Here is a 13,388-nt window from a genome sequence, read left to right as displayed (position 1 = left end):
ACAAAAAAAGGTTCAATGTAACAGGATTTGTACAAGAAGCAACAAAACCTCTTAGAGCAGCTACAATTGACAAAATATTTTTTTTAAAAAAATTAACTGCTAAGCTGCTATTTTGTCAAGATAAGTGCTGTCAATTTGATGAAATAATGACCACAGGGCCTGTAAGAAGGGACAGAAGCTATGAGAACAACCTCTCTTGGAAATCTGAGGATTAAAAAAAAGTTATTTCTGAATAAAGTCACTGAAGACATTTCCACACCTACATTTTATGCTGTACAACAAATCCCTGGTGACAAGATATTTCAGAGGAGCACTGGACAAACCCACTGGGGGATCCAACTAATCTTTTGAGAACTCTTCTTCATCTTTTTCGGACATTACTGACTTGACAGCTTACAGAGCTGATGGCACAGCTCCCAAGACAGAGAGCATTCTAGAACTGCAGGACTTCACTTTCTGGCCTCCAAAAGAAAAATAACAATCATGTTCTTGTCACCACTCCACCATAACATCACTAATTCAGTATAAAGAAGAAGATGAAAGATGTGTTCCAACAATAACCTAGACTTTTTACTAGAATATTATGAAGTCTTTACAAACCCTTCAAGTAAAGGAATGAATGAAGTACAGAAAGTGCATATATAGAAGACACTTACATGTTCAAAAATACAGACCTTACCAAAGGTAAGGTAAAGTACAACTTCAGTAAGTGGTCATCAGCTTATGCTGGGCTACTAGTTGCAAAAATACAAACCTCTTATATAAGAGTAGTTCCATAGTACATCTTCAAACAAATCAGAAGATATTTGCGTACCATCATGAATGGCCTTTTTATTTTAAGCACACCTCAATATACAAGCTAATATATGAGCTAGTATGACTTCATCATGCTGAAGCAAAAGATGCCAAACGTAAGCTGTGAATCTTAATTTCTACTACAACCATGTATTTGGGTACTAGCGTCTGGCATTTTGAAATGGGTCTAGTCTTTTCGAGTTTGCTTTCCTCCCATCCTCCCTCAAAGCCATACAACAATACATCTCAGGAGCTCTAGAAAAAGACTGCAGCTTACTAGATGGAAGGAAGATGACCTAAGTGACACAGCTACAATAACAAGCAGCTGTCATCACCGTACCAAAAAGATAAACAAGAACTATGCTGATCCCTTTCTTTTATTTCATTGCAACAATAGAAACTCTCTCAAAAAGACATTATGAAAGAGGCAAGAAGATGCATTTCTGGTAGAAGTTGTAAGCCTCACCTAAGTATTTCCCATAGTGTTCCAAGATCATTAACTATTGCCCTTGAAGACTGCCTGTAACTGTTCTCCAAGTCTGAGAAAGGAAGAAATACATGATGACAGCCTTTGCGTAGTCTTTTGATTCAAATTAGTAATTAAAAAAAAGTATTTTAAGTGTTGAAAACATGATCAGAATACAGCATTTATGAGAGTAGCTTCTCCAGCTATTCTACAACGAATACATTGTTTCTTCAGCAAAAGGTGTAAGAATACTATAAAACTGTAGACTACCATTCATGCAACAAAAAAAAAAATAAGCGTCTTCTAAGCATATATATATATATGTATATATTTAGCTCAACTACTGGATATACAAGGACACTCCAAACTGAACTGCCACAATATCAACCTAGACACTGTTTTAGGCACAATGCACTATGTAGTCAGTAGCATGGAGGGAACAGGAATTCAAGTATTCCTCAAAGATGGCTGTTGTGCTCTCCAGGAAAAAAAAAAAATCTCTTTGGAATAAATCTTTGCAGCTATTTGGACCACAATGCTGCAGTTTGATATGCAAGTCATGCTGTCAGCTTACACTCGCATTCATTTATGTTATGTGCCAACACCACTTAATCTAGCAGTCATTTTTGAAGCAATTAGCCTGTTACACACATACAAAAATCTACTTAACTGATGCTCTGGTTATGTGACCACGCTGCACAGGTAAACTGTTCTTCTTTTAAAATAGCCACAGCAACAGCTTGAAGGGTTCAACAGCCTGTTCCTTGTGATATGCTGCCTGGAAATCCCAGCTCTTATTATTGTACAATAAGTAGCACCCAATTCCTCTCCCTAAAGACTTTTAATTTCAGTATTGTTTCTCCATTAAGCTAGTAATGCATCTGGCACACAAACAAAAGCTTAAGAGAGATCTGTAGAATATGCTTACAATCAGTGGTACCCCGTTAAAACAGGAAGCAGCACGCAACAACTAAGCCCTACGACCACAATGAATTTAGACCAGAAGTATTCAAAGAGGTGTAGGACAGTGCAAAAGTATGTGCAAATTTGGTAAGCCAGTTGCCAGTGTGCACATAAATTTATCCTGTGCATACATATGTCTGAGTAGCATTCATTCAGCGTGGGTCTGCAAGAACCAAGGATCAAGTGGCACCCAGAACATGAAATACACAGAGAAGTCCCTGAACACTAACTTCTGTCTTTGAAACGTTTCAAATGATGCTGGGTGTAAAACTTATGGTTAACTGTTTAAGCTAGGAAACAGTGTCTATTAACAACCTGTTCTATGGCATAAAGACAGACCTAATCAACAGACCTGGGACAGCATTACAAATGCACGCTGCTGCTGAGCCCCAAGTCCCTGTCTCGTGTGCAACAACATTTCAAAGGCAGAAGCTACTCACAAACTGCCTTTTTTTCCAGGCTTTTGTAAACATGCAAGAAATTCCACAGTTCTGCTCTGATTACATCAACTAAGATCAGTTCTTTTCTAGAATAATAAAGACAAGTTACCTAGTATTCATTTTATGTGTCTGAAAACCTAAATAGGGATCAAGAACCAAACTAGTTGCTAGGTCATCGTTTTCACACAGTTCCTTGGCAGACATTCCAGAGGAAGGCACATAACGACTCTGACCCTCAAATCCTGAAGCACCGCTACCTGCAAGTAAGAAAGGATGAATTAGGAATGTTATAAAGCCCAGCTACACTTGGGGACAGCCAGCCACAGGTTGGAGACCAAAAAAAAAACGATAGCACAATTAAAGATGATTACAAAATATCTGAAGAAGCAGGAGCACAGTCAATTTTTCACTCTTGTTTTTGTTTATTTACGTAGCAGCCAATGGAAAAAGTATTTTAGAACACTTCATGACTGTCTTTAATTAAAGTTTGGTTTTCTTCTCTCTTCCTCTCCCCAATTACAAGCATCTTTCCTGACTATGCAATTCAATCATGCCTGGCTCCACAATTTCTGACCTATAAATATGATGAAGCCATGAAAATTAGAAACGTGATTCTTCCAAAATCTGAAGAAAGGACTTACTCTGAATTTGTATTTAGTCCTTTATCCCAGACCAGCAGCAAAAATGGAAATTCACGTTCCTTAAAACCATTTCATAATGACTACTGGTACATATGTGGCTTATCTCTACACAGGCATTCACTAAAATTGGGCTGGAAATCCCAATTTTTGTGCCAATCGTGTATTTTATCCTTATACCAGTTCAAAATTCATTGACAACCAGTTATTCTCACTTAACAGTCAAACTGGAGATATTTATATTCCTGATGAGTTAACACATCCAAATACAAACATAATTAATATCTCTGATGATAGCTACATGCTGAATGCAGACAAGACAGGAGCTTGACTTGCCAACTGATAGATGGATCACACACAGCACCAAGCTACATAAACATGTACATACATCTGCTTGATCTTCTCTCAACTCCGTTTTTTCCAGACTTGGGATTCTCCTTTCCTGCATGCTGCAATTTGGTCTGATTCTGTGCATGTTCATTAGACGACCTGCTTCCACTTCTCCTGCCATTCACCACCATGTTCTTGGATTCTCCCAGCCACTTCATTCCCACAGACAATCTGACTCAGTTGCATTTAGTCACTTTTCAAAAGGCTTGGAGAAGTGGATGAATAATTTCAGTTCCAATTCCTAAAGGAAGTAAAACATAAATATGATTAGAAACAGTTTCCTACTAAGTTCTAAGACATGGATTTTAACAACAAAAAAAGGGGTTTTTTTGGAGGGTGGGGTGAAGATGGTGATGCACATTTGCATTAGGAAGAAAAGCTGTTCATTAGCATCAGTACAGGGAACTGTTCCAAGTACAGATAGCCACAGGTCAACTGTTGTCCTGCCACTTACTATCACATTTAGAAGCAACGATGGAAATCTAAAGCTGATAAATTGTAAGGGACAACTAAATCTGGACTACACACAGGCATATACCTGTGTTTATATAGGTATACATACACATGGATAACTACACACACTGTTATGTGACTCAAAAAAAATGGAGTCTTTTCAAATGCACATGAAACTAAGATTGTATTTACTAATAAAAAACCCAAAACACCACAGCAAAAAACCCTGTAACCTGTTTGGAACTCTAGAACAAAGAAACATACTATGCAAACAGTCTAAGAAGTAAATACAAGCACAGTTAAAAAATCACAACAAAAACCAACTGACAAAGTTTTTTGAATGGGGATGTGGAAAAGAAAGATGTTAAAGCCTTATTTAAATACCAGAGTTCAAAAACCCTCAGGGATGGTCTAGAGGACTCAGACTACTACTTTTAGTGTTCCATGTAACAAAAAAAGTCACAACACATCTGGCTCAGCAGGCCAGCTCTAAGTGGGGTCACAAGTAGAGCTGAAATTTTACAGTACATAAATGGCCGGCAAAGTACATGGTAATTTTTGTCTCCAGTCCCAACGCCTTTTGCATATCTAAGAAAGCTAACAATGCTTTTGTGCACAGTCGTGTCTTGCTCTAACTTGCAGGGAAAAAAATCTGACACTGATATACACACATTATTTTACAACTGCATTTATACATCAATAATTAATTTACTTGGCTCTAATTCATCATCCTCCTTATTAAGAAATAAATTGTGCCTTTTACAGAGAGCGTTAATACTCTGCCCACAGCAGACAACAGGCATCATGTAACAGGCACTTCAGTTTAGTGCAAAAATTGCAAACTAACAGATGTTTTGAAACTGTATTTTGTAAAAATTCTGGTTTTAATCAGTTAAGAGTAGCAAAATACTGGATTTCTGTTAGATACCTGTGTGATCCAGCCACTTCAAGCTACAGAAATACTTATGGCCAGATGATTACTAACCATGTTACAAAGATTCAGAAGATTGAGGTATTTAAAAAAAAAGTGGCTTTACAGCTGCATTGGTTCTAGTAAGATGATTGAGCCATCATTTAGAAATCTACAGGCTTTACAACTTTCTACAAAATGTCATGGGACAGTAAGATTATCAACACAGTAACAGAATCATACTGAAGAAAAGCTGGCTGAACTACTGCCTCAAAACAAAAAAAAAAAGGAGTTGAGATAATTTCAGTGGACAAGGAATTTTCTTGCTGCCAAGTGACAGAAGAGATTGGCTTGACCTTAAGATTGAGGTGGTGGGGGCAGGTTTAAATGTCTGTTTTACTGGACCAGCAAGCTTTAACGTAGCTCCTTAACAGAGCTGGAACCAAACAGCTTGACTACTAGAATGCAGAAATCATTCTGCATAATGACAAAATTCTTCAGCAAGTTACTAGATACAGCTTTCAGAATTAAAATGTGCTAGGGAAAACCCTATTCATTGCATTTAGCTGTATGCACAACCAGAAGTTTTTACAGGGTACCCCAAACAAACCCCACCTTGGAAATCTTGCAGCCAAGCTTGTACTAGAATACACTAGGGGTTTTTTTCCTCCTTCACAGAGCTTGCCTGATAACATACATTTAAAGGGGTGCATGCGTGTGTGTTACAAAACCAAACCACACCACAAAACAACCCAAACCTAAAACTTTCTTTCTAAGCATCCCAGCTGAACCTCTTTCAGAAGACAGCTTCCCTGTAAAGATCTGTACTGTCACATAAACACTTGATGATACACTCCCTCTCAAAGTTCCCTCTTTGTGCTTATTCATAAATTCACTTCACAGCTCTATATACTCTAATTAAACCCAGTTCCCCATTTTTGTAACAGTGCTAATAAATAGTATTAAAGCAGAAACTACATTAAAGACTTCCACTAAAATCAGTCTTGGTCTCTTTGTAAACCAGGTCTGAACTTTCCTACTCCAGTGTGTGTTACAGCTGAAGAGCAGTACAGGTAAAAGAAGCCTACCATGAAGTCCAATTGTAGGCAAATACCAGTATGCAACAATCTGGAGGAAAAACACTGAACAGGGTAGTGTTTCTGACAGCTAACAGGTATGGCAGCTACCTGTTCAGCTGGAAAAAGGCATAGTCGGCACAAAGAAGGAAACTCATCTTCCCAAAGTCCAGTTCGGGGAGGCAAGTACTGTCTGTGCTATGAAATTTCTGCCTAACAAATGCAGTTAATGAAAGTGTGATAGCAACAGTAAGAAGGAATGTGGCCACAGAGACACATTCAAACCATACCAAGCATTAGAAAAAATACTTGCTTTTGCTGCAAAATGCATTGATACAGATGACAACAGAAGACCTTCCCTAGGAAAATCAAGACTGATTTAGCAAAGCCTAGTGAACATTCTTGTGAAAAATCATTATCTACTTGAGCCTAGCAGCCTAATGTGCATGAAAACCTTTGTCTCCATCTCCTGCTGCCTTTTGTTTTCTAACACCACCCAAATGCCAAACTTGAGGACTGCAAGTGTGCTTCTCCAGCCTCTGATCCTTCTCCCAGTCCACCACAAACAACATTTCAAGAGATGGTACCAAAAGTCACAACCAACAGACAGGATTCCTTTCCCAGAGAGTATCACAGCTCCTAATGCCAACAGAGAACCTGAGTAGAACAAACACACCTTCAGATGCCATTTGCTCTCAATACTTCCTACATCAAACTCCTTTAGGAACACGATTTCTGAGCACTGCTTGCACTTCAGTCACATTTGGAAGCACCAACAAACACCTGAAGCGCAAACACTACTAATACTGCTACTACATAAAACACTCACAAACCCATGCTTACCTAGAAGTGTTTACCATTATGACTAAACAGTACCAGATTTCTATCCCGTATGAAAAGCCTCAGTCATTTTATACAGCAAAGTAGTAAACACCTAAGAATTTGAGTAAATAAACGATATGACTGTTAAAAAAGGGTCTCAAAAGCTGTCTGAGCCTCACAGGTTTTAGGGTCTCATCTGTGTAAACTATCAATCAGGAAAGTCTTGTGTGGGAAAGGGTGTGGGGGGAGTAGGGGTGAAACCACACAAAACCAAGTCAATGAAACCCTAAACCATACAGACACATGCACTGGAAACCTTAAGTATTATTTACTTGAGTTTTCCGTAACAGTTTTTGCACAAATATTTATTGTTTAAAGGACAGGGACACCTTCTAAACTGGGGCAGTTTCTTTTGCTCGACCCTCTGCCGGACACAGGCAAAAATGGCATGATGAAGAGGTTTCCTATCAGGCCAGGTCATGCCCTCCTTTCCCACAGTCTACAGTACACAAGCAGTCAAAACACCCCCTTCTACAGTACAGTGTCTTATTATTAATTTCTTTTAAGAACTCACATCAAAAAGCAGTTTGGGGTTAGATTTTGGGGTTTTTTTGTTGTTGGTTTTGTTGGCCATTTTTTGATGGCTTGGGTTTTTTTCCTTAAATTAACTAGAGCTGCAAAATTCTTCCTCAGCAAGACAGTGGCGTAAAGCAACTACAGGACACACAACCAAAAGACCCAATGGCCGCCGCCTCAGCTCTTCTGAGCATGTCAGTGGCATCAAGGGATAGCTCTAAAACAAAGCAACACACCTCTGAATTTTGGAAGTAAAGCAAAACTATGCAACCAATTTTCCTACAGAATCACCAATCTGTACACGATCTCATCACAGCCACCCCGTCTGGGTAACAAGAAAGAGCCCCTCACTCCCACCCTACAAAGTGTTCAAGTTATCATTAAAGACTCCAGGCAAAATCAAAGCTGAATGAAAACTGCACAGCTTTAAGGAGTTACTCAAAACCACCCTCAAATCTTATTTCAGTTGCTGGTTTTGACAGCTCAGACAAGTACCATTACGCCAGAGAGGAAAGCACAGGATGCTTCTGGCTCGCAAAGGGTGTGAAGCCAACCTATGGCATCACTTCAAACAGGAACCTAATGGGAGACCTTACACTACCAATTATTATTGATGATACTAAAACATAGCAAAATATGCGTCATGAAATGTGTCTTTGCAACCACAGTAGGGGACAAAAAAGAAAGGTATCTGGGAATTTAACTTTCCCATAGTCTCTGTGGATAAAGTTATATCTTACAGAAAGGTCAGGTGGTCCCACAGGACTTCAAAGATTCTGCAGTTGAGGCTGCAATTCCTCAGCAGGATCAAAACTACCTAGGACTTTAGTTCTATCCCTAGAGATGCTTATTTTGGGCACCTGATTTCACATCCACTTTAGACCTTGGGGCATAAATTTGTTCAATAAATTAAAACACCAGGGAAAAAAAAAGGAAAAAAAAAAAAAGGTTAGGTGTTTCTTTGCAGCTTGTTATTTCTCAGAATAAGCTTGGTGCAGAACTGCAAGTGGATTAATAGTGGCAGATTGGAGGCTGTATGACTGTGTCAAAACAGACTCCAGTCAGTTCCAAACGATGCAAAACTGCACCCCTGGATACAGGTTTGAGAGACCACACATGGGTCCAAAACTGACCCAAACCCAGGCTTCAATCCCCTGCCAATAGCTCAGCCTTTATGTTCCCACTTTCTCTTGTGCCAATTCTTTTGTAGCCATGTGATTTGTGTGTGTCAATTTAGCGACTAATCCAAGTACAATGCAGGCACAGAAGAGTGTACCAGTACAAATGAGTAGCAGGGAGGGAATGAACACAGAAGTGCTTCAGCAGCTCCTGCCCCTTCCCTCCATACCCCTTCCCCCCCGTAACAGAGCAAAGCACCCTAAAGGCTGCATGTTCTCCCCAACTCTCTGCAGCAACTCCAACGCTCAGCACTTTCACAGAGACAATCCAAAACTCGCTGCTTCCAGGAAAAGGCAAAACCTTCTTCTTCACCCTTCCCAGTTTACAGAAACATTTCTACCAATTCTGGAGCTCAGTGGACTTTCCATGACTCGATTTAACCTCACTAAGCCAAGAAGGAGCAGAGCTGGGAATTTTCTGCTTGTTCAATGTGCTGAGTATGTTTAGCCTGAGAAACAAGGGGCACCAGGGTAAGAGAAGATGCTGTACTGGGGGAGCAGCAGCAGGACCACTGAAAAGGGAAGGAAAAGCATCAGCTGTCGTAACAGTTTAGTTACGTGACTTACACAGGTTCAGCTGAACCTTGCAGTTCAGGGCAGCCCCACCACAGCTGGCACAAACAGCACAACAGTTCCTTGGAGACTTCAAATCCGGACAGCACCAAAAGCAGCCCTGCTGCCCCCTCACCTGCATGCTCCCACTTCCATATCATCCTCTGCCTGTGCTAGCAAAACAACTGCAGACCCAAGCAGTGACCGAATCAGAGGAGTCACCAGAAAAGTCTGAACCTTAGTACAAGAGAGTGTTACAGGAGGTTAGAGGAACAAGGTAAGGGAAGCGGCTGTGAGCACTTAAACTCCCAAAAGCTTTGTGTTCTCAAGCCACAGCTCTGGATACACTGTTTACCACAGAAATATCACAGCTTACACATACTATGTTAATTTGGGCAACTGATGGATTAAAGCACAATGGTGTTTGAAGTGAAAAGGATACTGGGAATTGTAGTCCTACAATAGGATACTGCTAACTGAGCAAACCAAGTATTCAAGTGGTCTGTTTGGTTCTGTTACTGAGTATACAAGGACAGAACATCCTGCTCACTTTCAGTAAGTCTCATTTTCCAGTCTGCAAACTCTAATGGGTATAAAGCAGAGGTGTTTGTGTATGCCTATCTTGCTCCAGTAACAAAACAGCACAATAAACAAAACAAAAAAATCCCATTTTTTCAATCAAGCAAGTCACAATTTCTTCACACAGTGTTACTCCCAAAGAAGAAAGTTTAAGGCATTAAAGACCTAAGTTCTTTTTTAATGGAAACAGCAGAGGATGCATCAACAGCTACAGTGACCAGACTATGAAAACAGGACGTGACTGTGTGAACTTCTTCTATAATACACATTAACCTCATTAAGACCTCCCACTACAGAGCTACAGTTACACCACTAAACACTCTCATCAGATGGCAAACCTGTGTGCTGCCCTGCACTGAATTCAACTCACCAGAAAACTGCCCTACTTGATTCTCACGCTGCCTGGGTCACAACTCAAAGCACCGCGTATTGTCTCTCGTCACCTTTACTTTCCCAGAGCACAACGTGTTGTGAAGGTAATTCGGCTTCACAAGTTTCAGACACAGATGCCGGACACGCATGTGTTTCATCCCTTTCTTAAAGGCACGTATTCCTCAGGCGGGGGAGACAAGAACCCGCAAGATGTCAGGCGCTCCGATCTGGCTGCAGCAAGCCCCGAGACCGCCACAGCCCCCCAGCGCAGGCCCCAACGGCACCGAGCGGCGCTGACAGGGGTTAAAAGCCCCGCCACGGCTCCGAGGGGAAAGGCACTCCGCCGGGGCCATGCCACGCCAGGAGCGCCGCGAACTGACAAGTGACTAGGAGCTGCCCCCCTCCCAGGCTGCCACACGCCTCCCTGGGCTGAAGCTACTCGCCCGGACCCCAGCGACCAACCGAGGGGGAAGCAGGCGACGGAAGGTGAGCGGGACCGGCCGGGCCGGGCCGGGCGGCGCCTCCCCCGCGCCGTGCTGCCCCCTAGGGCTCGGATCCCGCCGCCGCCATCGAACGCCGGGCCCGCCGCGGCCCCCCACCTCCCTCGGCCCCCAGGTGCGGCGGGGAGGTGGCACCGCCTGCAGACGCCCCTCTCGGAACGGCCGCGGCTCTTCCCCCTTCTTCCAAGAGCCCTGGAGCGGGAGGTCCATCTGTCAGCGCCGCTCAAAGATGCCTTCGCCCTCCCCGAGGAGGCAGCCCCGCAGGCTGCCACCTCCGCCGGTTGCGAGGGAGGGGAGGCAGACTCCAGGCCGCGGGGCAGGACACCGGGCACGGCTCCTCCAGCCCCACGGAGCCCCCCTCGGCAGTTGTAACCCCCGCTTCCCCCCCACCCCAGCCGAGGGGGCACTGCCCCGGGCGCCCCTGCCGCACCGCCCGCTGACAGGCTGCCTCTAGCACCTCCTACGCGCGGGGGCCCCCTGCTCGCAGGGCCCACGGGAGTCGCCCCCCTCTCCCCCAAAAGACACACACTCACCTCCCGTCCCCCCTCCGCGCTGGGTCCCTCGCCGCCGGCGCTGCCCCAGCCGCCACTGGGGGAAAATGAATCATCAAAGGGAAGGGAGCGAGGGGAAAAAAGGGGAAGAAAGTATGGGGGGAAGAAAGCGAAGACTGAGCGGAGTGAGGGCGGAAGGCGGGAGGAAAATCAAGGGGGGGGGGGTAAAGCAGCGATAGTGATAAAAAATAATTCCGAGTGGGGGGAGGAAAAAAATGGCGGATTAAAATCCAAGATGGCGGCACCAAGGGGAAAGCGGTGCAGGGGGGAGGCGACGGAGGGAGCCGCCTAGAGATCCGTCCGCCGAGCCCCGCGAGAAAGAGTCCCCCAGGTTCCCTCGCAGAGACCCCGCGGGGCGGCGGCGAGGACCAGCCCCTGGCGCCGCCGCTTCCTCCTCTTTTCCCTTCTTCTCTGCGGGGAAGCCCTCTTCCTGCCGAGCCAGACGAGCCGCCACGCCGGCCACCGCGCTCCGAAGTTTCTTCTTTCTCCCGGCGAAGCCCGCGACCTCCTCGCCCCGTCCGGTGAGACGCCTCCTGCTCCTGCGCTCCCGGCGCGGAGGGACACCGCGGCCAGGCACTGCCTTACGCCTTGATCTGCGGAAGGATACCACCACTCGAGAGGAAATACAACCCGCCCGTTCCCCCTCCCCTCTTCCCCCCCGTCGCTCCCTGCCCCCTTCTCCCCTCCCCGCCGCCGCTTCACACCGGTCGACACAGAGGCAGGCGGCCAGCCCACGAGCGTCCGCGCCTCGCCCGCGGAGGAGGGACGGCGCCGTTCCCAGCGCCCATAGTTTCTCAGTGCGGCGATGCGCCGCGGCGGAGTGATTCCGCGGAGAGAAAACAAGGCCCCGGCCACCTCTCGGCTCGGGCCGCCCGGCCGTGTGTGCAGAAAAGAAGTTCCGATCGGCTCACGCGCTGGAGGGATCCCTCCGCCCGGTGCTGCCCTTTAAATACGAGGGACTCCCCGCCGCGGGGGTGAGAGGCGCGGGGGGGTGTCCTTATCCCCCTAGTCGCGCCGAGAGCTTTCTGACGACCCGGCCGCCTCGGTGCTGGGGTCTGTGAGGAAACGGCTCGCCCTTTCCCGATCAGGGAACGCGGACTGCAACTTCCCGGTCTCAGACGGCTCCTGGGTGCCGGCACCTGCTCCCCCACGGCCGCCGCCTGACAGAGGCATTTAAAAATGGCCCCCGCGGCCCGGAGGGGCCGGGACGGCTCCTCCTTCCCCGTCGCCGAGCAGGGCAGCCCGGGAGCGGAGTCGGGCCGCTTTCCCACCCCTCCACCCCCCAGCTCGCCACGTCTCCCCGCGCGTGTTCGCGGTTGCGAGCCCTCGCGCCGGGAGCAGCCCCGCGGAACAAAAGGTGGCGGGGCGGGGGGGGGGTGATGGGTTCCCCCCCCCCCAAACGCATCAGACTCCGCCCGGGGTGCCCATCACCAACTTCCTAATGTGAGCGTTCGTTCCTGCGTCTGCCGGAGCTGGAAAACTCGAAGGCAGGCATTTCCCGGCTCAAAGCGGAGGGGTTTCATTATGTACATAACATTTTGTGGGGCCCTCTTAATGCTCCTTGCCACACGATGCGCAGGGTGGAGGGCTCTCAGGCACAAGGTTTTGGGTTTTATATGTTGGCCAGAAGCTTATTTTTGGACTGATCACACTCGTTTCAAGGTAGCCACCACCATATGTGGAAGGGGGGGGGGGGGGTGCCTTTCCACACCTTTCCCCTCCCCAGAAATGCCAAGCCCTCGAGCTGTGTTGGTAGTCGGGGTGCTGAAGCTGTTTCAATAAACTGCAGCTCTGCATGGAGCTGGGGTCAGCTTTCCTCACGTTGTACAACTGAAACAGCACCTGGAAATGGCACCTGTCCCAGCAAACCAAACCTGCCGGCAACATTGCTTTTTGCCATTAATTCCGTAACAAGGAATCGCCCCCAAAGCTGAAGTTTTGCTCCCCCTGTTGCTAAACCAGACTAACGTGGCCTTCCACCGTTAAATTACAAACCTCTGAAAGATCTGCTTCCAGCCAGCATTGATTACTTAATAAATAGCATTGCAAGCAGTGACGCTGTGATAATATTAGTAACAGCGTTTCCATGCTGTTTTATAGAGGTGCCAGGTCGCTCTGTATGCTTAT

At 45.8% G+C, this 13,388-nt stretch overlaps 1 protein-coding gene across 1 annotated transcript in view; it reads right to left on the bottom strand.

Annotated features, from left to right (window-relative positions):
• KMT5B (lysine methyltransferase 5B) overlaps window positions 1-11,292 on the bottom strand; it is a 28,165-nt gene extending 16,873 nt beyond the window's left edge. Inside the window, exons 1-3 of the mRNA XM_084263054.1 lie at window positions 11,244-11,292; window positions 3,691-3,933; window positions 2,774-2,921 (exon numbers count right to left, since the gene is read on the bottom strand). Coding sequence (XP_084119180.1) covers window positions 2,774-2,921; window positions 3,691-3,850 — 308 coding nt within the window. The 5' untranslated portion in view covers window positions 3,851-3,933; window positions 11,244-11,292. The remainder of the gene's footprint in view (window positions 1-2,773; window positions 2,922-3,690; window positions 3,934-11,243) is intronic.
• Window positions 11,293-13,388: the final 2,096 nt, after the last annotated feature.

The sequence above is a fragment of the Gallinula chloropus genome (assembly GCF_964237585.1).
Source record: "Gallinula chloropus genome assembly, chromosome: 4".
Classification (NCBI taxonomy): Eukaryota; Metazoa; Chordata; class Aves; order Gruiformes; family Rallidae; genus Gallinula; species Gallinula chloropus.
Note: the sequence above shows the minus strand (reverse complement) of the source record. Positions and strands in the feature narration are given on the sequence as shown.